At 42.9% G+C, this 27,737-nt stretch overlaps 1 protein-coding gene across 1 annotated transcript in view; it reads right to left on the reverse strand.

The window, feature by feature from the left end:
- Positions 1–27,737, reverse strand: part of ATP8A2 (ATPase, aminophospholipid transporter, class I, type 8A, member 2) — a 727,934-nt gene that overhangs the window by 234,388 nt on the left and 465,809 nt on the right. The window contains exon 28 of the mRNA XM_006831949.1: positions 13,421–13,495. Within this exon, the coding sequence (XP_006832012.1) occupies positions 13,421–13,495 (75 nt within the window). The remainder of the gene's footprint in view (positions 1–13,420; positions 13,496–27,737) is intronic.

The raw sequence follows: 27,737 nt of genomic DNA on the forward strand, positions 1-27,737 counted from the left end.
AATTCACAATAAAACATTTAAGGAAAAAAAAAAAGAATAAACTAAAAAAAAAAAGATGGCGTAGACCTGCCAGAGAGGGTTGCTAAGGCTGTCTCTTTGTGGAAGGAGACCATCTCACCTTGTCCCCATGGAGTGGCTGGGGGGTTCAAGCTGCCAATCTTTCAGCTAGCAGGCAAGTGCTTAATGCTATCTCTGGACCATCAGAGCTACCTTGTTTTCATACTGTTGTTGAGTGCTATTGAGTTAGTTCCAACCAAAAGCAACTTTGTATAGGGTCTCCAAGGAGTGGCTGGTGGGTTTGAACCACCGACCTTGTGATTAAAACAATCTTGCAGTCCAATGCTTTATTCTACAGTGCCACATGACTCCTGAGTAACAGATCATTTTAACTGGTTTTTTGAAAAGAATTATTCCCTGCTACATCTAGATTCTCACTGCAATAAAAAGAAGTTACTGATTTTTATATATTTAACTGGTACTGTAGGGTAAGCACTGGACTGCTAACCACAATGGTGGAAGTTCAATCCCACCAGCCGCTCCTCGGAAACCTTATCATGGGTCGCTGTGAGTTGGGATCAACTCAATAGTACTTAACGACAGCATGTTGCATCTGGTCACTATATCACATTCTCTGGTTAATTCTAGCATGGCTTTACTGGTACCTTTCGGGTTTTTAAGATACACAATCCTATTAGAATACAAGCATATCTATACTTTTCTGAGCGTATTTGTATAAGTACAGAAATACTTTCCATTTCTTCCAATATTTATTTAATTTTCTTTTCAGCTGCTATAAATTCCCAAACAATGCTGATAGCAGGCTTCCTTGACTAATTTCTTGTTTAAAATGAAATTGTTTTCTAATTTTACCATTTATGGTCATATGCTATTGTTATTTTAAAGAAAAGAGTCTGTGTAGCAGTTGCTTGCGACTTTCTATTCCAATTTTATTTAGAGTTCTATTTTAGGAAAGACAGCTGAATTCCTTCATATGCTTCTGCAGTACCTACTGATAGAAGCCCACTTGTCGGTCAGTTTGTCACGCTGTGGTACCTTGTGGTACCACAAATATGTGAGTTACTGTGATGCTAGATGCTATGCCCCCCAGAATTCTGAATACCAGCGGGGTCACCCAGGTGGACGGGTTTCAGTGGAGCTTCCAGACAAGACAGATGAGAAAGAAGGAATAGGCATTCCACTTCTGAGGGAGTGGCTTTTCAAAACCTTACGAATAACAGCAGAACATGGTCAAATATGGTGCCAGGAGATATGAGCCCCTCAGGCTGGAAGGCAGTCAGAATAGCACTGAGGAAATATTACTTCCTCAGTGATACGGATGGAGCAAAGCTGTGGGGACCTACGTTTGCTGATGGGGTACAACTAAAAATGAGAAGAAACAGCTGCAAACACCCATAAATAATCAGAATGTGGAATGTACAAAGGATAAATCTAGGCAAACTGGAAATCATTAAAAAATCCAACGGAATGCCTAAAGGTCCTCGGCATTGGTGAGCTGCAGTGGACAGGTACAATGGCTACTTTGAAGAGAAATGTTGTGAGTAGACTGAGATTCAAAAGACTTCCAATGACAAAAGCTACGAGGAGTCAATGGATCACAGGCCGTTGCTATCTATCTTTAATAGGAAAAGAATTCTAAAGATAGTTATACTCTTTTAGGGACTCAACCTGATCTCATTTTCTCAAACCAGCAGAACTTGAAAACGAAGTCACGTACCAACATCGTTTATAAATGTAAACATTCTCAATAAAATATCAATAGAGTTTATCTTAACAATGTATCAAAAAATATATAACATTTGACTGCGTAGGATTTATTTAAGCTATACCAAAGCAAGAAATAAACCTGTCAGCCAATAGATTTCAACTCATAGTGCCCCTTACAACACAGCAGACTTGCCCCTGAAGGGTGCTAAGTTGTGATCTTTAAAAGTGATGCTCTTTTCTAAGAGTTACTTGAAAACTGTGACTAATGAGATACACAGAATCCAACAGGCCAAATTCTCATTCCTTATTTGGGGAGAAACATATCAGGTTTAAAGTGTTAAGAAGCAAAAAAGTCAGTTTGAGGACTAAAGTGAGCTTTACCCAAGCCTCGTAGGCATATTTTCAGTCACTTCATGGACATGGGAAAGATTGGCAATGAATAAGGAAGATCAAAGAAGAAGAATGGATGTATTTGAATTACAGTGTTGGTGAAGAAGACCGATATACCATAAACTGTCGGAAGAAAGAACCAATCTGTGTTGAAGGAAGTACAACCCGAATGTTCCTCTGAATCATTTGTGTCACGAACTTTGGACATGTTATCAGGATGGATCAGTTCCTAGAGAAGGAAATCAAGCTTAGTAAAGTGGAGGGTCAGTGAAAAAGAGGAAGACCCCCAACAAGATGGACTGACACCTGTGGCAGCAGCGATGGGCTTCAAATACAGCAACGATTGTGAGGACGGCTCAGGACCGAAAGTAATTTGTTCTGCTGTTCACGGGGTCACTGGGTCAGAACTGCCTGGGTGACACTTAACAACATAACAAGTCAGTATGACTATTGCTTAACCTGCTACATGATTGAAGCTGGGGATAATGACTTGTTACTTTTGTTGGCTTGGGGAAATAAAACATAAGGAATAAATGCAGATGAAGGACAAGCAGAAAAACCTATTACTTGAAGAAGACAGCAAAGTAGACAGCCCAGAAGGGGGCCACCAGGGAATGCCCTTTCACCAGATCTCTGTGGAGGGATCCTGGAATGGGGAATTAAAAAAAAAAAAAAAAAAAAAGGCTAAGGAAGACAAGATTTGGAACAATAAAGGGCAAATGTGAATATGAACTCGATGACAGTATTGTAAAACCATTGAATTTTCTGATTTTGAATATGCTACTGTAGTTATGAGTCGGAACTGACTCCACGGCACATAACAACAACAACTGTAGTTACGTCGCTATGAGCCAGAACCGACATGACAGCAAATGACAACAACACTGTGCTTACGTGAGACTGGTCTTAGGGACTACGTGTTAAAGATCTAAGCAGTGAAAGGGCAGGATGTCTCTAATTTACTCCCTAATAGTGCTGTTGTTGCTAAGAGCTGTCGAGTCGGTTCCAACTCATAGCGACCTTGTATAGGGTTTCTGAGGAGTGACTAGTGAACTTGAACCACTGACCTTGCAGTTCAAACTGACCTGGCAGTCTAGCGCATTAACCCACAGCGCCACACCAGGACTCCTCTGTAATAGTAGAGAGAAGAAGTATATGGGAACGTGCACATGCGTGTGTGGGGGTGTCTCCTGTCCATGTACAGAGACTTGTCAGGTGCCACGGAGTTATTTCCAATTCATAGTGAGCCCACGCACTACAAAGCAGAACACTGCCTGCTCCCGCGCCTCCTCATCCTCAGCCCTGCGTTTGAGGTCCCTTGTTGCTGTTATTCTGTCAATCTGTCTTGTGAACGGGCTTCCTGTTTTTGCTGATCCTCTACATTACCAAGTAGGAGCCAAAGAATGTGGCATGAACTTTTACCATCCTCACCTTTAAGAAGCACTCTGGCTGTGCTTCTTCCAAGACAGATGTGTTCGTCCTTCTACAATCTAAGGAAATATTAACATTCTTCATCAACGTCTTAATTCAAAGGCATCAAGTGTTCTTCAATCTTCCCTATCCACGACCCAACTTTCACCTGCACATAAGGTGACTGAAAATACCATGGCTTAGGTGAGTCACGCCTTAATAATATCTTGTGGTTTTTTTAATACTGTTTTTGGAACAGATTTGTCCAACACAACACGTCATTTGATTTCTTAACTGCTGCTTCCATGGGCATTGATTGTGGATCCAAGTAAAGTTCTTGACAATTTCAATTTCTGTTTTGTTTATCATGATGTTTATTGGCCCAGTGCTAAGGATTTTTGTTTTCTTTATGTTGAAGGCTGTCTTTAATCTTCATCGGTAAGGACTTCAAGTCCTCCTGTCTTTTAGCAATCACGGTGTGTCATCTGCATATGGTAGGTTGTTAATGAGTCTTCCTCTAATCCTGATGCCACGTTCTTCATATCGTGGAGCTTCTCAGATTACTTGCTCAGCGTGTAGATTAAATAAGCATGGTGAAAGGATACAACCCTGGTGCACCCCTCTCTTAATTTTAAACCATTTAGTGTCCTCTTGTTCGGGTCTAACGGCTGCTTCTTTTTCTATGTACAAGTTCCTCGTGCGTACAATGAAGTATTCTGGAATTTCCATTCTTCACAGTGTTCCGAGCCACACGGCTGAATGCCTTTGCATAGTCAGTACAATACAGGTAAATGGTTTTTTTGAATATTCTCTGCTTTCAGTCAAGATGCATCTAACGTTAGTAATGATATCCCTTGTTAACATTAGTAATGATATCCCTTGTTCTACATCTTGTGAGTCTGGTTTGAATTTCTGGCAAAGCCCCATTCATGCACTGCTGCAAAGGTTTAAAAATTATGTTAATCAAAATTTTACTTGCATGCAATATTAATAATGGAATCCTGGTATTGTGCTGTGGGTCAATATGCTGGATTGCAAAGTCGGCTTGAACTTCAAGGTAGGTGGTTCAAGCTCCCCAGTCGCTCCTCAGAAGCCCTAGACACAGTTGCTATGGGTCGGAACTGACTTGATGTCACTCAACAACAACAACATTAGTAATATTGCTTGACAATTTCTGCACTTGATTGGATACATTTCTTTGAAATAGGGATAAATATGGATCTTGTCCAGTTGGTTGGCCAGGAAGTTGTCTTCCAATTTTCGTGGCATACGTGTGTGTGTACAGAGTTGTGTTCATTTCCTGCAATATCGCTATGTTCTGTCTCCTCACCAGTGCCCTTCAGTGCAGATTGAACTCTTCCTTCAATACCATCAGAGAAAAAGAGGAAGACCCCCAGCGAGATGGATTGGCAAAGTGGCAGCATCAATGGACTCAAGAGTGGCAACAATTGTGAGGTTAGCCTAAGATTAAGCAGTGTTTCGTTCTGTTGTGCATAGGGTTGCTATGAGTGGGTACTGACTCGATGGCACCTAACAACAACAATGGTACCTTCAGAAATAGCTGAGAGATGCTATTTGGTACAGTGACTGTGTTTTCTTTCCATCTTCTTTTGATGTTTTCTGTGTCCTTCAATATGTTGCCCATAGATTTCTTCAGTGTTGTAACTCAAGACTTAGATTTTTTTTTTTTTTTTTTTTTTGCTTTGTTTTGTTTTGAACCCCAGGTCTTTGCATATTTCTTTATAATACTTTGTCTTCTAGAGTAGCGTTATGAAATTTCCTTCCAAACATTTTAGCTGCTCTGTGTTCAAGACTAAGTTGCAGGGCTTTCTGGCTTCCAATCTGGGTTTTCCTCTTTCCTCTGATCTTTTGCATTCTTCATGGTTAACGTCCTTGATACCATTCCACATTTTGTCTGCTCTTCAGTCATTAACGTCCAGTGTGTTACATCTATTGTTGAGTTGGCCTCTAAATTCAGGTGGGATATTCTCAAGGTCATAGTTTGGCCCTTATGGATTTATTTTCATTTTCTTCAGCTTCAACTTGAATGTGCTTATGAGCAATTAAAACTTGCCTCACACTTGGCTCATCTGATGTTCCATAGCCTTGTTCTGACTGATAATATTGAGCTTCTCCTTTGTTTTTTTCCACCATGACTGTAGTTGATTTGATTCCTGTGTATTCCATGTGGTGAGTTCCACTTTAACAGTTCCTGCTTGTATTGTTTTAAAAGGTATTTGCAATGAATCAGTTGTTGGTATTGCAAAATGCAATCTCTGGCGTCATTTCTATCACTGAGGTCCCATTTCCAAATTATCAAGCCTTTTTACGTTTCCATTTCAATCCTCAGGAATTGCCAATGCATCTTGATCTCAGGTTTGATTGACTTCTCACTGCAGAAGTTGGCAAACATCCTTAACTTGATGACTCTGCCTGAATGGTATACAGGAGTTCTTTCTACTCTTCTTGAATTATTTTTCCACATTTCAATTTGTTCTAAATGAAAATTACCACACTAAGAGGTGGTCCAAGACAGCAGTGTAGTCAGATACTGCATAGTGGCTGTCTTACAACAGAGGCTGGTGAAAATAATGAATCTGATAGAGATGACAATATGGAAACCTGAGCACTAGAGTTCAGGCTGAAAAACAGGACCAAGTGGAAAGTGGAAAGAGACTGACCAAAAACAGCGGACATGGAGAATTACGGATGGCCGGTGGCCTGCCAGCTGGAACTCCACAGTGCAGCCATAATGACACAAAGCAGGCACTGCCTCCAGCCACTGTCCTCATTACCTGGGGTAGTCAGCAGTAGTGACTGTCCCTCAAGAAGTGCCCATGAGGTCTGGCGATTCAATCTTCACTCCTCACTCAGCATAGCTTCCTGCATGCATTCAGACACTAGTCATCCTTCAAACTCCAATTTCAGTTCTGCTGCTTCCCCACTCCAAGGCTCAGCAGGCAACCCACGTCCACATCCGGCAAAAGTTAGCCATGCTCACTTCACCTACTGTGCTCCGCAGCCCCCCTTGCTGGAGCCCCATGGACCTGCAAGTGCCCCCACAAACAAGACTGCAGTCTGGCAGCACCATCACTGCCTTGTTGCAGGAGCTGGGGGCCCTGGGTCAGCAGTATTTGCCTCTTCAATTTTGCCACAGATCAGTGGCACCTTACTTGCCACCTGGCCACCAGTACCAGAGGCCTGGGGACAGCAGTGGTCACTCGTACACCCAGCTTCCTGTACCTGCTCTATGCTCAGCCACTGGTGCTGGGAGCCCATGAACTAGAGGCACTCGATCTGACACCAGCTTCCTATCCAGTGACACCGCTTACTCCCTCCAGCACTGTGCTGGGGCCATGAACCTGTGGCATCCCCTTCCTGTGTTGCTCCCTAAGAAACAGGGGCATGCCCTCCTGGTAGGTACTCATGGTACCCCACACTGTATCCCCCTCCAATGAGTGAAGACCTGAGAGTTTATTACTACCCACCCAGTGACTAACAGCCCGGGCACTCTCATCTGAAAACTCGACAACCGGCAACACATACACCTAACACTCAGTGAGAATGTTCCCTGTATCCACGCCCAGATGACTAGCCAGACAAACACATCACCACCACCAGCAGCTCCAAATACACCCTCAGCTGTCCCCAAAGACCAATGACCAGAACTGTGCTCACCCATGCAGATACTGCTGTACCCACCCAGAGACAGGTGGTGAGTACGCCAGTGCAGCCAGAGCAGCACACAGGCCCGGAATACTCAGACCTACCGGAACAAAGCAAACAAATATAAGGATTGTTGTTGTTGTTATGTGCTGTGCACTGACTCATAGTGACCCTGCACAGGGTTTCTGAGGTTGTAAATCTTTACGGGAGCAGAAAGTCTCATCTTTCTCCCGCAGAACAGCTGGTAGTTTTGAACTGCTAACCTTGAGGTTAGCAGCCCGATTCGTAACCACTACGTTACCAGAGTTAATACCCTGGGGACAACAGACAATATAAAATCACCTATCAAATCAGGGCAAGATAGCTCCAGCAAGCGGCCCAAATAAAGAGCCAGAAACCTCTGGAGGAAGAAACTTTAATGAAATTACCCGATAAGGAATTCAAGTGATTTATAATACACGTTTCTCCAAGAAATCAAGAGAAACAGACCAATCAACGGAAACACAGGCAAAGCAATAGAAGAATTCAGGAAAATAATACAGGTATAGAATGACAAAATCAATAGACAATTAGGAAGCATACAAAAACAGACTCGAGGGAATGACACGTCCAAAGGATCAATGGACGACAGGAACCCAACCTCCACAACTCTGAGACGGGAAGAACTAGACGGTGTCCTGCTACCACTCTACCAATTGCTCTGACTGGGGCCACAAAACAGCAGGAGAAAAATGTAAAACAAAACCTCAGAATTTACAAAAAAGACTAGATTTACTGCCTGACAGGCACTGGAGGGACCTCCAAGACTAGGTCCTAAGATAACCTCTGACCTGTAACTTCAGCCATTCTTGGAGACGACCATGCACCCAAACAAGCAATACCTGATGGGATGTGTCATTGCCTCTCGACCAAATAATAGACAGATCTAGATAACACTCAGTGACATCTGGTGGGATGTGTCCCTTAGGACAATCAATTAAATAAGATCAGAAGGCTAACATGTGCCTAAAAGCAAAGATGAGAAGATGGGAAGGTGTAGAAAATCCAGACAGAAAGAAACGGGGACCTAGGGCTAAAATGGGGAGAGTGTGGATACACTGTGGGGCTTGCAACCTCTATATACAAATGGGAGACTAATGTGCTTTTTATATCTCCACCTAAAGCACAATAAAAAATACAAAAGGGAAGAAAAAGTGAACATTTTCATGGGGTAAAATTCTATGCTCTCAAAAGATTTCTCCCTTCTAGCATGATTGATCTGGGAAGTCAGTTAATACTTAATTAACCACTACGCCATCTTGAACGTTTCCAGAAGTAAAGCCCAAACTTTCCTGAACTGTGCTTTCTACTTTAGTTATAGCTTATCCTCTCCTTCCCTGCTACACTATGATGAGACCATTTGTTCCTCAGAGCAACCTGCAGTAATAACTTCCCAGTCCGGATCCCATTCCCTGTCCCATACTCTCTCAGTTCCCTGTGTTTGTCTTGCAGACATTCCTTATCGCGTCTGGTCTTTATTTGATTTTTGGTGGTTGATCTATCTTACTGGGAGCCTGGGAGTGGCGCTGTAGGATCAGCACTGGACCATGAACCACAGCACCGGCAGTTCAAACCCACCAGCTGCTCTTGGAAACCCTATACAGACAGGGAACAAACTAGACGGCACACACAACATCTGTCTTACTAGGAGACTTGGTGATGTGGTGAGTTAGGCACTGGATGGCTAACTAAAAGATTGGTGGTTCAAACCCACCAGCCACTCCACAGGAGAAAGATGAGGCTGTCTAGTCCTATAAAGACTGATGTCTTGGAAACCCTAGGGACAGTTCTCCTCTGTTGTGTTGTTGTTAAGTGACGTCGAGTTGGTTCCAACTCAGAGAGACTCGGTATAGGGTTTCCAAGGAGCACTTGGTGGGTTTGAACTGCTGACCTTGTGGTTCACGGTCCAGTGCTGATCTTACCGCGCCACAGCAGAAGTACTCAGTCCTGTAGGGTTGTAATTACTCTGAATGGCCTCCATGGCAGTGGGTCTGGCTGGGGTTTAGTCTGTCTTTCCTACCATACTGTCAGTTCTACAAAGGCAGCCTGACACCTGACACACAGCGCCACCAGAGATCCTTTATTTACTCTGTAGTCTATCTACCGTTTGCTCAAAGTGGATCCCTCGGGGCAGGGGAAGGGTGGGCTCACTTCCAGGCCTGAAGGGTGTCTAAAGGCCGTGGTCTATTAGACCACTCTATCTGGTCTTTGTTTGATGGCTGTCCCAACTGTCTACTAAACTCAATCTTTTAGTATGGGCTTGTGAGTCCTGGTGTGGACCTGTGGGTTAATGTGCTGGACTGAAAAGTTGGTTTGAACTACAAGGTTGGTTTGAACCACAAGGTTCAAGCTCACCAGCCGCTCCTTGGAAACCCTATTCAGGGTTGGAACTGACTCGATGGCACTGAACAACAACAACAACAACAACAACAGCAGTGTGATATTCAGGACCTTCCCAAACAGATATCAGATGGGAACTTTTTAACATCTGCCCGGCTGGCTTTGCCCACTCCTACTTTCAATCTCACCAGCTGCTCCTTGGAAACCTTATACAGGGTCGCTACGGGTCGGAATTGACTTGACGGCACTTGACAACAACTTTTCCCCTGAGAAACCCTGGTGGTTCAATGGTTAAGCACTCGACAGAGAACTGAAAGTGAGTGGTCCACACCCAACCAGCAGCTCTGTGAGAGACAAGATCTTACCACCTAAGAAACCGTTTGGGGCACTTCTCTGTCTCTTGGGGTTGTGATAAGTCCAGAACTGACTTCACTTCCCACACCAGCAACAACATTCCTCTGGAACATTCCCCAAGCAACAAGCTCCCTACTCAGTAGATGCCTGGATGGGTCCTAAGGCTGTGCTGTCTCTGCAGTTAGTGGTCCAGCCTAGTCTTCTCTATCAGAGCCTGTCGGGGCTCATTCAAATAACACCTCTGAGAAGAGCATCGGAATCTCCCTAGTCAAAATGCATCAGTCTCTTGTCACATCATCACACTGCAACACCATGCCCACCCCACCACATCCTTCTGTGGAAGATGATTCCATGGTATGATGACCACAGGTAAATGAATGAACCCTACTCCCAACCCTGGAGATCAAAAGTCGCTGTTTACACACTAACATGAAAAGCAGTCACTAGAAGAGTTTATTTGAAATGCAGTATCTTTGAGACACTATTTATTAAGATGGGGTGGGACTTAGGAATCTGCATTTTTATAAATAACTCATTGGTTATTCACATGCAAGTCATCCTTAGGTCATATGATTAGGTTTTTTTGTTTTGTTTTGTTTTTAAATACTGTACTACAGCTTTATTGTGTAGTTCTGGTGTGGCGCTGTAGGATAAGCATGGGATTGTAAGGTCTGTTTGAACAGCAAGGTCAAACTCACCAACTGCTCCTAGGAAAGCCTATGACGGTGGCTATGAGTCAGAACCGACTCGAGGGCACTTACCACCACCACCACCACCAACAACAACAACAACAGCTTTACTCTGGTGCTTTAGGATCCATTCTGGACTGAGAACCACAAGGTTGGTAGTTCAAACTCACCAGTCACTCCTCAGAAACCCTATAAGCAGTGACTATGAGTCTGAACTGACTCAGTGAAACTCAACAACAACAACATAGTTTTATTAAGGAACCCTGATGGCAAAGTGAGTTAAGCTTGGGCTGGTACCCGAAAGGTCAGAGGTCCACAGCCACCAGGCAGAGCTTGGGAGAAAGAGAGGTCTACAGCTGCAAAGATTTACAGCCTTAGGAAGTCCAGGGAGCAGCTGTACACTGTATCTTCAGGTCATTATGAGTCAGAACAGAGGCCACGGCAGCGGGCTTGCTTTGGGTTCACAGCCTATCAGCATCTAGTGTACAAGGCTGGGGACCTGGTATAATGCTGGAGGACAAGCTCTGGGCTGCTAACTCGAAGTCACTCCTCAGAAACCCTATACAGAGCCACTATGAGTTGGATCTGAATCGACAGCCCTCCACAATAGCAACAATCTTTACAAAAGCAGATGGCCAGCTCCTTCTTCTTTCACTGGGTGGATTCGAATCGCTAACCTTTCAGTTAGCAGCCAAACACTTAGCCGAGGAGCCACTAGCATGCAAAATCAGTTTGCTGAGTTCACTGGAGTTGTCTAAGGCTACAGGGAGCGAATAGAATAGAATAGAATCCAGTCTTAAGCTAGAATAGAATAGAATCTAGCCTTAAGCTAGAAAATAGAGCAGAACCCGAGTCACCAGGAAGCAGGAAACAGATAGCTCATGTCTGTCTGTCTTTAGCTCCATAGCTTTGCCTCCTGGGCCTCAGCTTCTTCTGAGAACATAAAATATGCATGTGGGCATGAAATTGTGGGAGGTTGTCAGTTATTTGACACTTGGGTCCTTTCCAGCAACAATGCATTACAGAAGAGTCAGCATCTTTCTCCTTCAACTGTTGCATAATTTTAAGCAGCTCAAAATAGTTTTCCTTCTGTTTTTGCAAAATTCACCATCTATGTTCTCCCTTAGTGCACGGAGGAGAGGCCCTAGGGTGTGCATTTAAAGAAGCGTATCTAGCTCAGGAAACAGACTGACGTCCGTCCAGCCCTATTTTCAACACCTGCCACTTTTGTCTCTGACGATACAGGTATTAGCAACCAATTTGCTAGTGCATTCTGTGGCGAGGACGCTCTGTGGCCACCTCATTCTTTGACAGAATGGTTAACTAGCCTGCACAGGTTCAATTCAAGAATCCAACTGAGACTTAAACCCGTTACCGCTGAATCGATGCCGATACAGAGCAGTACTACAGGACACAGTGGAATTGTCCACGTGATAGCCAAGGCTGCCTTGTTTATGGGAGCAGTTCAGACTCCTTGATCTTTCTCCTGAGGAGACGCTGGTGGGTTCCAAGTGCCGAACTTTCCATTAGCAGCTGAGCGCTTAAGTAGAGTGCCACCAAGGATTTCTTAACCGAACCTCTGTGCAGTCTTCTTCCAACCATCTGACCTTCTTAGCCTATGAGTCCCATTGGGCCTGGGTAACTTGTTTATTCACCATTTTATGCACAGAGCCCGGCATAAAAAAAAAAAAAAAAAAAGGGAGGGGGGAATAAGTGCAGAAATAACTTAAATACTCAGCCTCAGTTGTAGACACAAGCTATAAATATTAGCACCACAATTTCTATTATTGGAGGTCTGGTAACTTCAATCTATTCCCATCTAAGATGTCTGTTTCAGAATGTGAACTCCCACAGGGCAGAAGATGCCAGGCCAGGGTCCCAAGCAAGTGGGGAAGGGCAACTCCAGGGGAGGACCATGCTGGGTCTCTACATCTCTAACTATCCGACCTTCCTTCTTCCTATCAGTAAAACCCAAAGCAAGGACACCAAGCAGGCACAGAGTCCTCTGCGTTTACAGCTTGTATTTATTTCCAGAGTTTGAATTCATTATCATCAAGCAATGAAACAATAACTCCAAACTCATAAAAATCATCAAAGAAGCAGATTTGCATTCATCACTAAAATCCAACCAAACCCACAGCCCTACAAGACAGACCAACCTTCCCCACAGGGGTCCCAAGGCTGTCTTCTTTATGGCAGTAGAGCACCCTATCTTTCTCTCTGCTGCATTGTTGGTGGGTTCAAACCACCAACCTTTTCAGTTAGCAGCTAAGCACATAACCAACTGCATCACCAGGCCCACTCACCACAGGCGCCGGAAATCAGAACTGACTGCTTTAGGCCTAACTGTGGAAGCACACATCTTTCATAAATATGGAAATTCTCTTACGGAAGACAAAAAGGACACTAGCTAACTTCTTTCTCTTTGTATCCACATTAAAGAATTCAGAAATCAAAGTATGAAATGGACTAAGCCTAGATGTAAGTTCAGACATTTTTACTCGAGTTAAAAAAACATAAAAAAACTGGTTGCATTGGCATTTACTGAGGCGGTAACGAGGGTATACTACCAAGATATATGGGTTAATAATTTCATGGGGTTATTCCAGAATGATCTGCTATGATTGAAACCATGTGTGGAGAGTTTGGCTTCTGCAGGACGTTTCTCAGCAACAAAGGCCCTAAAGATATATGTGTGCCGCCTGCTACGGACCGAGATGATTGGTTCAGATACACTTCCCAGACATAAACAGCCCAGGAATGTTACTGTAGTTCTGCAGGCTATCAGAGAGGTGGAGGATGCTTACCACATTGTATAAGCCGATGCACCAGCGTTCAAATAGAATCTGCCCAGAAAATCCATTAACAAAGGCGAACCAAAGCTGAAAGAGAAGAAAGTTCATGAAGTTTTATATCAATATTGACGTAAATGTTTCCACTCACTGAAGAAGTAGCAGGGGAATGTGGACCACCATCTGGACACATCTGCTGAGGCATCATTAGCTACAGGATCGTGGCAGTTGTTCGTTCATAAAATATCAATCCTCAAGGTCACAAACATCCACATTTGAAGGGAGACTGCATACATCAATATGGTGAAATAAGTAACTTATGAGAGGTAATATGCAAACGTTTACAGAAAGACAACAACTAACTTATGCTGAAGGTGCCTTGTGTCGACACTTTGCACATGCAAGAAAATGTTTCACTTCATTTTCTTTTATCTTATAAACTTGATTTAATAAATATGATTCATCTTGGTGGGACTTTTCACAGTGATAAAAAAAAAAACATCAATTACAACTACAACAACATGCTGTTGGTCCTGATACACGAGGGCTTCCAAAAGTTTGTGGGCAATCTCCACGATCTTTTCCTCTTAGTTTTCTATGAACTTTGTGAAGCTTCCTTGTAGTGTCTTAGTTCCTACAATAGTTACCCTCCTGTACTGGATGCCAACCCCTTAGGAAAGATAAAAAATGCAGTAATATATAAAATGGACGATGCCGCCAATCCTCTTTTAGAATACCGTGGGGTATATAAATAAATCAAATGTCAACTATTAATGACACCTCTGTGGGAACACAAACCGAACACTGCAAAATGACCACTCCAAGGTCACCTCAAAACCATATCTCTTGTCCCTTCCCCCAGCTCCTGCTAACTAGAAGGGGCAGATAGCTCCCTCCTCCAGCTCTTTAGTTCTGCTTTACCAATATGCTTAGTTATGAATTGGGCTGCAAACCTCAAGGTCAGCAGTTTGAAACTACCAACTGTTCTGCGGGAGAAAGATGAGGCATTCTGCTCCCGCAAAGATTTACATACAGCCTTGGAAACCCTGTACAGGGTCACTAGGAGTCGGAACTGACTCGAAGGCACATAACAACATGCTTAGTTATGCATCTTCTTGGAAGGAGCCTACAGCCCTTCCTCCACTATGCTGGCTGAAACCCTTTGTTCTCTAGGAGGGGAAAGACCACCCCACACCTTTGACTCTCCAACCTCTCCTAGTTCCCACACTAACTGCCCTTACCCTTGTGAATACCCCTAGCCCCGGCCCTCGTGTGGTAAAACGCCACGCTCCAGTCAGCGGACACTGGACAGCTGTGTTTTGCCCTTTGTGGGTAAATTCCCTTGTCGGCAAACCATCTCATTTTCTCTATTTAATTCTCTTTCTGTAATAAAGTAATGTCTTAGGAATGAGTTCTGGTCGTCTATTTGATGTCTCAGCACCTATGCACTCAGACGGCCGTTCCCTTCTGGGCCTGAAACCCAACAACCTGCTAGTCTGTCATCCTAATTGGTTAGGCAACGCCTTTGCATGGCAAGGGAGCAACACTGTCTCAGAGAAGACAAGATCAAGGCCACAATTAGGTGAAGGCATGGAGGAGGTAAGAAGGGGGTGGAAGGGGGCAGGTGAACCCTGAGGGAAGTCGAGGGGATACTCAAATATGGAACATAAGGCACTGCTGTTAAAACCCAGCGGAACATACAGGATACAAAAGGATTCCAGTAAACATGGGTCCCCACTGTAACTGTCACACAACCCAGCCTAAAATATCCCAGGTTCACCACACACTCTGCTTCAGTAGTACAAAACCATCATGGACTTAAGTAGCCAGCTAGTGGGGTAGACCCCAACTGGCAACACGGAGTGGCTTGTTGGTGTTGTTGTGAAGTGCTGCTGAGTTGGGTCCAACTCATAACAACCCTGCATAGGGTTTCCAAGGAGCAGATGGTGAGCTTGAACCACTGACCTTTGGGGTTCAAACCGACCCTTCAATTCAGTGCCACAAAAGAGTGGCTACACATCATGATAAACCGAGTTGAGATACACTCTGATGCTAAAAAAATTTTAAATAATAGTTTATTGTGCTTTTGATGAAGGTTTGCACAACATTGTAGGTTCCCATTTGACAATTTCTGCCCACTTTGTTCAGTGACGTGTGTTATAGTCTTCATAATCCATTATTTCCATTCTGGTTGTTCTATTTCTATAAATCTAGTTTCCCTGGTTCCCTTTACATTCTCATCTTTGTCTTAAAGTCATTGTTGACTGTTGCATTAAAATTTACTGTCAGATTTTTCAATGAGCTCTTAACTACAAAGGGCTAAGAACTGAGATAAGAATTATTTTCTTCGCTGCTCTATGCACAGTGTACTCTAGATAGGTATATAGTAAGTAAATTATTTTCATATTTAATCTGTTGTCTTGTATAGGGTGTTGTTGTTATTCAATGTCTTTAAGTCATTTCTGACTCATAATGACCCTGTATAAGGTTCCCAAGGAGCAGCTGGTGAATTTGAACCACTAACCCTGAAGTTCAAATTGACCTTGGGACCCAGCTCCTTGTTGCTGAATGCTGTTGGGTCAGCTCTGTCTCGTAACAACCCCCCGGTACAGGGTTTCCAAGAGCGGCTGGTGAATTTCAATTGCCAAGCTTGAGTCCAACCTGTCCAGTGCTACCCTATAGCTCCAGAACTTGATGCTAAGTGCCGCTGAGTAGGTTCCAACTCATGGTAGTGGTGATGGTGGTGTGCCGTGGAGTCAGTTCTGACTCATAGGGGTCCTGCACAGGGTTTCCAAGGCTGTAAATCTTTACAGGAGCAGAAATCCTCATCTTTCTCCCATAGAACAGCTGGTAGTTTCTAACTGCTGACCTTGAGGTTAGCAACCTGACTCGTAACCACTATGCTGTGACCCTGTATAGGGTTTCCTAGGAGCGACTGGTGAGCTTGAACCACCAACCTAGAGGTTCAAACCAAGCTTGTGGTCCAGCTCATTAACCTGTAGCACCACAGTAGAGCTTTAGTTCAGCAGCAACATCCACAGAGATTATTGAGAAGCAGCAGGAAGAAACAAGAGCAGGAAAGAAGAGAGAAGAGCTGCGACACTGGAAAGGTTCGAACACTAAAGAGTGAGCGGTCCAGAAGGGGTCCAGTGTGGACCACAGGAGCAAGGGCAGCCTGGCCTGAGGGGACTAAGAGGAAAGCCAAGAAGGCCTACCTGCTTCCTGATCCTGAGGTGTACCCTGTTACTTTCTTATTAACCCATGTAACTAAGTATCATCTGTGAGTTCTATGAGAAGTTACCGTGACTGAACCCAAATAGTGTGGAAGTGGGCGGCCAGTGCTGAGGGGAGTGTTACAGTGGCTTGCAGGTTGGGGAACTCTGGGAAATATTATTCAACCTCCACCTCATAGGGACTGACTTTGTACTAATTCTTAGAGTTGAAATTATTCATACAGTTTTTGTTGGTTTCTTTTAAAAGTTAACATTCAGAATAATCATATGAGCTTGGTGTATTTTTCTCTCCCTCTTTTTTTTTTTAAGTTTTTATTGTGAATTGAGTGATAGTTTACAAGGGTGAACATCAGTTTCACACTCGTCGTATTGTATTTCGTTTCATTGCAATGATTACAATCCCCTCCATGCATCATCATTCAACAGTATTTGTTCTATTCTCTCTATTTTTATTTTTGGGTTTGTTTTTTTTTTTGCTGTACACAAAAACACTCAGGAATATATAATGGTTAAATAACAAAAGGGCACATTCTGCAAGTTGGCCTCTTGGATGCCAGCACACAGCCTTTCCTTTCCATGAGTCTAGAGTCCTCAGCTGCTCCCTCTCTCCAGGTCCTCATCTCTGCCTCCATCTCTGGTGTCACTGCTTCTCTGGATAGGATCCCACATTCTGCTTGTGGTCTTCTCCCTTGATGGTCCTAGGGTCCCCTGTTCCTCGACTGTTATCACTCTTAGCGATACCACATTGATTTCTCAGTTCCCGCCCCACCCAAGGTGTAGCACTATGGGTTAATGCGCTGGACTGCAAGGTCGCTTTGAACTGCAAGGTTGGCAGTTCAAGCTCACCAGCTGCTCCTTGGAAACCCTATACAGGGTCACTATGAGTCGGAAATAATTTGGTGGCACTTAACAACAACAACAAACATTTTCCATATCTGGAAATTTCTCCTTTTAGAGTAATATATTGTCCCATGGATGTGCCATTCTTTATCAAGTATTCATTATACTTGAGGAAGATGAGGCTGTCTACTCCTGTACAGATTTACAGCCTTGGGAACCCTACACAGGGTTGCTATGAGTCAGAACCAACATTACAGTACTTAACAGCAACAATTCATGATCTTTTATTTAACTTCTCGTATTCTCTCTCATAGCACCTGGCGGAACCCTGGTGTGGAGTTGTAGGGTAAGCACTGAACTGCGAACCACAAGGTTGTCAGTTCAAACCCACTATCCTTGGAAACCCTATACAGGGTCATTAGAAGTCAGAACTGACTCCATAGCCTTTAACAATACCACCACCACAGCACCTGGTGTCACTGAATCTTCGTGTTTCTAGATGACTGTATGGGTTATAGAAGTTTCATGTAAGTGGAACCTTACAATACTTGTCCTTCTGTGACTTAATTTGCTCAGCATCCCACTGTCAAAAGTCATCCATGTGGCAGCAGAGATTGGGAATCCAGGTGGGAACAAGAAGCTAAAAAATAAGAATGGACTGCATAGGATTTCCAAGGAGCAGCTGGTGGGTTTGAACCGCCAACCTTGTAGTTCAGACTGACATTGCAGTTTAGCATGTTAACACACAATGACACACCAGGACTCCAACAATGGATTAGTTCATGAATAATGTATATGTGACAAAATATTGTTCCATTAATAAACATGTGTTTATGACAAATCTTCCACATAGACTACAAATGTTTATCAGCTTCCATTGTATGGATACACCCCATTTATTAGCTTCCATTGTATGGATACACCCCATTTATCAGCTTCCACTGTATGGATACACCCCGTTTATTAGCTTCCATTGTATGGCTACACCCCATTTATCTGTTGGTAGACATATGAGTTGTTTCTACCCTTTGACTCTTGTCAATTATGTTGCAGCGAACACCCGAACACCTGTGAGTCCCTACTTTCAATCCTTTGGGGGAATATACTGAGAAGTGGAATTCCTGGGGCAAAGGCTAATTTTTTGAGGAACCATAAAAATGTTTTCCATAGCAGTTGTACGATTTTACAACCCACCAACAATGCCCCATCCTCGCAATACTTGTTTCCATATCATAGCAAGTGATGGTGGTGGTTGTAGTACATTAAAAAAAAGGGGGTAACTCAGCAAGGAAGCAGACACAGACATCCTCACAGTATAACGAAAAAAGATAAAGAAATTCTATACAATGAGTATGAAATCTCTACAAAAGAACTCAGCTACCGGGCAGAAAAATAATTGAACACTTTTGGCAAGTCTACAAGAAGTTAAGGAAAATGTGGCTTTTTGTTAAAACAAGAACTACAAAAGGATGCATAACACATCAAAGAATGGAACAAACATTAAAAGGCATATTATAGATTTAGTGGTAGTGGTGATGGTGGTGTGCCGTGGAGTCGGTTCTGACTCATAGCGACCCTGTACAGGGTTTCCGAGGCTGTAAATCTTTACGGGAGCAGAAAGCCTCATCTTTCTCCTGAGGAACGGCTGGTAGTTTCGAACTGCTGACTTTGAGGCTAGCAGCCCGACTCGTAACCAGTATGCTTCCAGGGTTCATTATATTGCAGATTAAAGCCATAAAAAGAAGAATTAGAAATTAGAATAGATGTTGCTGAAGCCACAGTCAGGAATGAGTAAGGCAGACTTCATAAAGCAAATTCTAGGCAAAATGCAAAAAGTTAACATTAATTTTAAGAAAGTACTCTTAGATATCAAAGTATTTTAAAGAATAATAGTAACAATAACAAAAAAAACAAAGACAACAGAAAAAAATTAGTTCAGAAACATAATGAAAACATTTCAGAAATAGTCTACAACTTTATAATTAGCAAACAGAGAGGGCCCTCAATTCTCCAGAAATAAAACAAAACAACAGATGCAGAAAGATCAACACCCACACTTATCTGGACATATGAATCAACTGAATACCAAACCGAATCCACAACCATCGAGTCGATTCCAATAGCAATCCTAGAGGGCAGCCTTAAAGTGCCCCGTAGGGTTTCTGAGGCTGTCAAACTTTATGGTAGCTGCCTGCCTCATTTTTTCCCTCAGACCAGCTGGTGGGTTCCCACTGCATCACCAGGAACCCTCGTGTAGTAATTAATGAGCTTTCAATTGTGAAAATTATAATTCTTTAGTATATTCAGATAGAAAAGGCAAGTAATCTGTGAGTGAAGAAATACATCAAGTTGGGTTCCTTTATCTCTCTCTAGCAACAGACAATACCAGAATCCAGTAGCATGGTTACAAGGAAACAAAGGGTGACAAGAACTGTAGCAAAAGAGAGAAACCATGGAGAATCTAAAGCTGAAAACAAAACACAGGAGATAGCAGGGTACACAAACGTAATGCTCTACAACCTACTATAGTAAGGAGTGACTAGGTCTTAAAAGGTCCTGAACAGCCATCTAATGTACAACCGTTGGTCTCTGTCCTGAGAAAAGAAGAGTGATGAAAACTGACGATGCTTAGAATCAACGTGCACATCAGCCTCCACAGCCCTGAGACCAGAGGAACCAGGTGGGGCCCAGCTACACTACCCAGTGCTCTGAAAAGGACTATATCAGAAGGTCCTGGATAAAAGGGGAGAAAATGTGGAACAAAACATAAAATCATAAAAAAGAGCAGGCTTACTAGTCAGGAACCTCCGAGACTGTGACCTTTGGTTAGCTTTAAAGTCTGGAGCTGAACTTAGTTAAGCCGTAGTTAGTTAGGTGTGTGTCCAGGGGGAGGGCAGGGCGGGGAGAGTACAGGGGGGAAGAGTGGGGTATGCAAACGATCAGCCATTCTAGATAAAAAAAAAAAAAAAGGCAGCATTTAGCTAAGGACAAAAATCAGAAGGGTTGGGAAAAAAGGAATGGGACCAAGAATCACAGAACAAGCAGGGTAAGGATGTTATGTGGAGGCGATGGCAGTCATTGAGACGGAACGGCGAACTGATGATCTGCTCTGTGAGTCTTCTCACTCAATTCACACAATTCACACGAACAAGCTTTAAAAAATAAGACGGGGATGCCAGAACCAATACAAACTAGGTCTCTTATGCTAACAATACAGTAAAAAAAAAAAAAAAAAGATGCTCACACTGAATAAAAAAATGAACCTAAAATATATGCTGTCTTTAAGAGAGTCAGGAGTGCTGGTGTGGTGGGTAATATGCTGAACTGCAAAGTGGGTTTGAACTGCAAGCTGGTGGTTCAAGCTTACCAGTCGTTTCTTGAAAACCCTACATACAGTGTTGCTATGAGTCGGAAGCGACTCGACAGCACTTAACAACAATAAGAGAGTTTTGGTGTGGCGCTGTAGTAAACACTAGGCTGCTCACCACAAGGTTGTCAGTTCACACCCACCATCCACTCCTTGGAAACCCTATTGTTGTTGTTAACTGTTATTAGGTGCCATTAAGTTGGTACCGCCCCTTGGGACCTTATGCACAGCAGAACTAAACACTGCTCGATCCTGGGCCAACCTCACTATAGTTGCCACACTTGAGTCCATTGATGCTGCCACTTGGCCAATCCATCTCATTGGGTGGGGTCTTCCTCTTTTTCTCTGACCCTCAAACATGATATCCCTCTCCAGCGATTCTTCCCTCCTGACAATATGTCCGAAGTATGAGAGACGAAGTTTGGCCATCTTGGCCTGTAAAGAGCACTCTGGCTGCACTTCTTCCAAAATGGATCTATTGGTTCTTTTGGTAGCCCATGGCCCTTTTAATATTCTCCTCCAACATCATAACTCAAAGGCATCAATTCTTCTATGGTCTTCCTTAGTCACTGTACAACTTTCACATGCATATGAGGTTATTGAAAACACCATGGCTTGGGTCAGGAGCACCTTAGTCCTCAAGCTGACATCTTTGCTCTTCAACGCTTTAAAAAGGTCTTGTGCAGCAGATTTGCCTAGTGCAATATGTCATTTGATCTCTTGACTGCTGCTTCCATGAGTGTTGATAGTTGATCCAAGAAGAATGAAGTCCTTGACAACTTCAAGCTTTTCTCCATTGATAAGAATGTTGTTTATTGGTCCAGTGGTGAGGATTTTTGTTTTCTGGACATTGAGATGTAATCCATATAGAAGGCTGTGCTCTTTGATCTTCATCAGTAAATGTTTCAAGTCCTCTTCACTTTCAGCAGCAAGGTTGTATCATCTGCATATGGCAGGTTGTTAATGAGTCTTCCTCCAATCCTGATGCCTTGTTTTTCTTCATAGAGCCCAGCTTCTCAGATGATTTGCTCAGCATACAGGGTGAATAAGTATGGTGAAAGAACACAACCCTGTCGCACACCTTTCTTAATTTTAAAACATTCAATGTTGTTAAGTGCAGTCAAATCTGTTCTGACTCATAGCGACCCTGAATAGGGTTTCCAAGGAGTGGCTGGTGGATTCGAACTGCCAACCTTGTGGTTAGCAGTCCAGTGGTTATCCTACACACCAAGACTCCTGGAAACCCTATAGAGAGAGTCCCTAATGGGTGGAAACGACTCAATGGCACTTCACAACATAATAAGAGAAATGTGTACAGCAAACAAAGAAACATTGTTCAAATAGGATCAAATTCATAACCCTGGTTTACAAAGGTTACTTAATGAACTTTACCTACATCTAGGTAAAACCAGCTCTTGCCTGCTAAGCCCCAGTTACACTGGCCTCTGTTTGTTCCGTGCACACACCAAATATGGATCGAGCTTTATAATTCTGCCCCCAAATGCCCAGGTAACTGTATTGACAGCATTTGTTGAATAAGCCATCTTTGCCCTACTTGTCTAAAATACTTTTTTAGCATATAAACTACCGTATTATTTGGAAAAGATTATGTGCTATTTCAGTCTCACTCCATAAACTTAAATTAATCACAGATGAGATGAAAATTTAAGCACACACAAAAAATGAAACTTTGAAAGCATTAGAAAAAAAAAACATGAAAATGTTTTTTTTTTTCTTTTTTAAATGAATAATGACTCATTGTGAGACATTAAACTCAGAAACCGTAGAAAGGGAAATAAATTTGAAAGACAGAAATGAATTTCTATAGAGCAAAATATTAATAAAGTTAAGAATGAATCAATGGTACAGATATATTGTGATGTTGTAAGATAAGCACTGGACTGGGTACCACAAGATTGATGGTTCAAATCTACCAGCTGCTCCTCGGAAACCCTTTTACAGGGTGGCTACGAATGACAACCTGCTGGATGGAACTTGACAACAATGGACAGAAAGGCTTTTAATTTCCTTAATAGATGAAGAGTCTTCACAGGTTAGAAATTACAGGATAATTATTATATAACTCTCGATTCCATTATTATTGGATCGATTCAGACTGTGGCAGCATCAATGGGCTGAAACGTGGCAATGATTGTGAGGTTGGCCCAGGATCAAGCAGTGTTTCGTTGGATCGCTACGAGTCAGTACTGACTTGATAGCACCTAACCACAATACAATAAGAAATAGTAGTCCTACAAGCACCTAAGGAGCCCTGGTGGTGTAGAGGATGGGAGAAAGATGGGGCTTTCTTCTCCTGTAAAGACTTACAGCCTCAGATACCCTATGCAGGGTTACCATGAGTAGGAACCAAGTCCACGACACACCACCACCAACACCACAGGCACCTAGGAAAATGGGCAGACCATTGCAAGCTGGTCACAGTAGGATAACAAGATTCAAACCATAGAAACCTAACTTCCTCTCTAAAAAACACACACAAGAATATCTTTTTTTTTTTTAACCTATCAGATGCGCAAAGATTGAAAAGTTTGAAAACCTGTGGAAATACTTTTATACCCAGTTGATGATACCACATTTTAAGTATCTACAAATATGTTGGATTAATGTTCCCTTGACCCAGGGATGAACTCTTTGGGATTCTACTCTAGACTGTATCTAATGGAAAAGGCCCACATGAAAAAAAGTCCACACAGAAAGCAACCCTACTATGACAACTGCACACAGGGGCAATTATTAACCCTGACCCTAACCTTAACCCTAATTAGTAAATGGGTTTATTCTGTGTGGGCTCTTTCCCTATGTGCTTTTTTTGGTTACCCTTTAAACAATATAGCTACGTTGTTAAGTGCCATCGAGTCAACTCCGACCCATAGCAACCCTGTATAGGGTTTCTGAGGAGCACGTGATGAGCTTGAACTACCGACCTAGCAGTTCAAACGGCTTTGCAGTCTGGCACATTAACCCACAGCGCCACACCATAGGCATGTAACATTCAACACGAAAATACAAAGGTTTTTCTTAGGTGCTGTTGAGTTGGTTCCAACTCATACTGACCCTATGCACAACAGACCGAAACACTGCCCGGTCTTGCGTCATCCTCAGAATTTCCAGAAGACACATAAAATTTGGTAATATTCGTTATCTCTTGGTAGTGTTCTCTAGGTGGTAGGAGGAAGGCTCACTTATATTGTTTTGAACTTTTAAAACATCGACGTATTAGCCGTGTTCCATTGACACAAAGCTGGCTACAGCAGTGGTTCCCAACCGAAAGTGATTCTCCTCATCCAACAGCAATTTCACCTGACTAGCTGGATCTCTGCGGATCCTTGCGCAGACCCTTATGATTGGAGTCCTGGTGTGGCACTGTAGGCTAATGCGCCAGACTGCAAAGCCATTTGAACCACAGGGTTGGTGGTTTAAGATCACCAGCTGCTCTCAGAAACTCTATACCGGGTCGCTATGGGTCGGAATTGACTAGACGGCACTTAACAACAACGATTGTCACAACTCGCTGTGGGTGATATTTGCATCTACTGGGTATAGGCCTCAGTTTCTACTAAGGAGGACAGCCCCACAGAAAGTAATTTTCCACTCCAAAATATCAATCAGGTTTCTCCCCTTGGAGAAACCCTCAATTAAAGAAATTGATGCAATTTTAAATCAACCTGGTAAGACTTAGATATCTTGTAAGTGATGTTTGTTATAAGTAAAAAAGAACAGAAAACATAACATGACATGAGATGAGCTATATAAAGCCATGCTTCATGTGCGTGTCTTGGGGGTGTGGGCCCAGAAAGTTTCACTCCTTTTTGAATAAGTCTACTCTAGCCTGATTCAAAGAGACCTGGTGGTGCAAACAGTCAAGCACTCATCAACTAACCGCAAGGTTTCTTTGTGAGAGTAAGACCTGACGATTTGCTCCCAAAAGATGACAGCCCAGGAAACCCTGTGGGGCAGTTCTACTCTGATACACCAGGGGGTGCTGTGAGTGGATGATCTATAAGAGTATATATGAGTATATAGTGACACAATAGATGACAGCCTAGGAACCCTCTGGGGCAGTTCTACTCTGATACACCAGGGGGCGCTGTGAGTGGATGATCTATAAGAGTATATATGAGTATATAGTGACACAATAGATGACAGCCTAGGAAACCCTGCTTTGCCAGATGAGGTCCCTATGAGTTGAAATCAACTCAACTACAGCCAGCAACAACAGCCTGACCTCTTAGTTCAGACTGGATTCTCTCCCTGTAGCAGAACACGGAGGCTGTGTGGGCACTAAATACACTAAGGTAGATGCTTCATATAGACTAGATCTTTATTATACAGTCTGAACTATTGCTGGGGTTAGGTGCCATGGAGTTGGTTCTGAGTCACAGTAACCCTGTGTATAATAGTACAAAATGCTGCCAGGTCCTACAGCAGTTTTACAATCATTAGTCTTCTAGAAGCCAGTAAGCCACTGTGTCAGTCCATCTCAATAAGGAGCTTCATCTTTTTTGCTGATCTTCTATGTACCAAGCATGATGGCCTTCTCTAGGGTCTGGTCCATCCTGACAACACTCAAGTATGTGTGACCAAGTCTAGCCATCCTTGCTTCTAAAGAACATTCTGACACTTCTTCCAAGACAGATGTGCTTGCTCTAGCCGTCCACAGTCTAGTCAGTAGTTGTTGCCAACGCCATAATCCAAATGTCTCATTTCTTGTCTGGTCTTCCTTACTCATTGCCCAGTATTTGCATGTATATGAAATGACTATAAATATGAGGGTTTGGGTCAGGCACACCTCAGTTCTCTAAGTGAGACAGCAGTAGAATTAAATGATTAATTAAGATTATTTTAAACTGAGAGTATATTTTGCATAATCAAAACACTCAAGTTGTTGAAACCAAAAAAAAGTGAAAAAATCTTGGCAGGTGCAGCGTGAGAGGAAAGGGGTGGGGTAGGAATTGGGCAATTGGTCCATGGAAAACTAGCAACCAATCTGTGGGTAAGAATAAGGGGGAAATGGCAAAACCACAAAACTCCAGACAAGTCCTGTGGCTTGTGCCATAAGGGTGGGCATCAGCCTCATCCCTCTGGGGCAGGTACCTAAAACCAGGAATAGAACCATGTACCTAATGCTCAAACCCCTGACTCTAAGATAATGTCTGGTCTCACTGGACACGTAGACCTGTCCTCACTCTTCTGAGAATGTTCTATGCTGCAATAAACAGTGCTTTGCTGAAGATTTTCATCTGCTGGGTTTTGTCCCACTTCACAAGGACATAGAGATGGCTAAACTTGTCTGACACTGAACTGGGTGGTCTCAAGATCAAGGCATCCCACCCTGTGAACTTAGCAATCTTAGAAAAACTATCTTCTCTATCTCAAGCTTTGCTCCCAACACCGGTGAACCATGTAGAAATGCCCACTGGTCAATTCAGAGTAATATCATTGAAAGCTGACAATGGAACATTTCCCCTAAACAGCCAGTGTCTGATGCTCCTCCAAGTTGGCACTGGTGTGGTCACATGTTTCTTCAAAGAATTTTGCTGTGTTTACACTAATTTTTATCATTTGCAGGTGCTGCAGCTTTTTGAAAAGCATAAACAAAATCAATTTCAATATTCCCAATTCAATTTCATTCTTCATTAAAATAATACATTAATGATGATCAGACCTGTTTAAGTCACTGGGGACTATTTATCTAGTAAAGGGGGAAAATGACAACACAAATAAATAAAGAACTAAATAAAAATCTACCTCATGATTTCAAGAGCCATGAGCTGGGTTTCTCTTACACTGTAAACACTCAACCTGATTTCGTCTGGCAAGATTTCCATAAGTGAAGCAGGAAAAGTATGAGAAGTACCGCATTTTAAAGTATTTATACAGACCTACTTAGTTTTTATTTTTTTATTCATGAGACAGGCACCCAACACCTCTGTGACACACTATAAAAGCAGACTTTCGCATAGGTATACATAGGCAAATACTAATTCATATACAAAGGAGAAAAGCACTAGCCAATTCTGAAACGTGAAGGTCACTCTTAGTGGACCACAGTTACAGGCAGCATACAGCACACACCTACAGACGTCAATCCAAACAGCTGGCCTGTCCTCCACCCTGTGGACCAAAGCTAACTTTTAGGCACTACATTTGACTCTCTTGGATTAATGGGAAAAAAGATCCCTTTACGCTTACTTTCTTGTGAACCAGGAATGTTATTACATGAATGCCGTTACAGCTGGAGCGCCAGGTTCTGTCTGGGCTGAAGCAGACTTGGTGACTTGACAGGAAGATCTGCCAAGCACTGCCGGCTTGCCAAGCTCCTGGGGTTTTGGGTCCTCAAATGCAGTGCTGTTATGAACAAACTGACCCAAACTTATTAAATGGCTTTTCCTTCTTGGAAAAAATAAGACCCTTCTTTGCTTTTGCTGCTGCCTGATTGCCAAAAATGCAGTAAGCGTTTTAGCTAATTGCACTGACTTCTGTCTGCGGGACACGGCGGTCACTGTACAAAGGTTGTTATCTACTGCTTCACAAACTGTCGATGGACATACTTAACCAGTGAGGGCTTCACACGGGGACCAGCAGACTGTTCCTTAATTTACTCTGCTCTTCCTAGCTCCACAATGGAGGACTGGACACATAGTCTACTGAGAATAAGGAAACAACTTAGCCGTACTGTTTCTTACAAAAGTGGCAGAACAATCCTGCTCTACTTGGTGGTACATCGTGTCTGAGCTGGTTTAACAATCAAGGGATCTACTTAGTACTCGATGAGTTACCACTTCCTTAGAATCTGAGCAATGTAATGCGTTAAAATAAAATACTGAACAAACTACACTTGGCCTGGGCATCTTTTAAATTAAAGCTATAT

The sequence above is a fragment of the Chrysochloris asiatica genome, unplaced genomic scaffold, assembly GCF_000296735.1.
Source record: "Chrysochloris asiatica unplaced genomic scaffold, ChrAsi1.0 scaffold00005, whole genome shotgun sequence".
NCBI classification, from domain to species: domain Eukaryota; kingdom Metazoa; phylum Chordata; class Mammalia; order Afrosoricida; family Chrysochloridae; genus Chrysochloris; species Chrysochloris asiatica.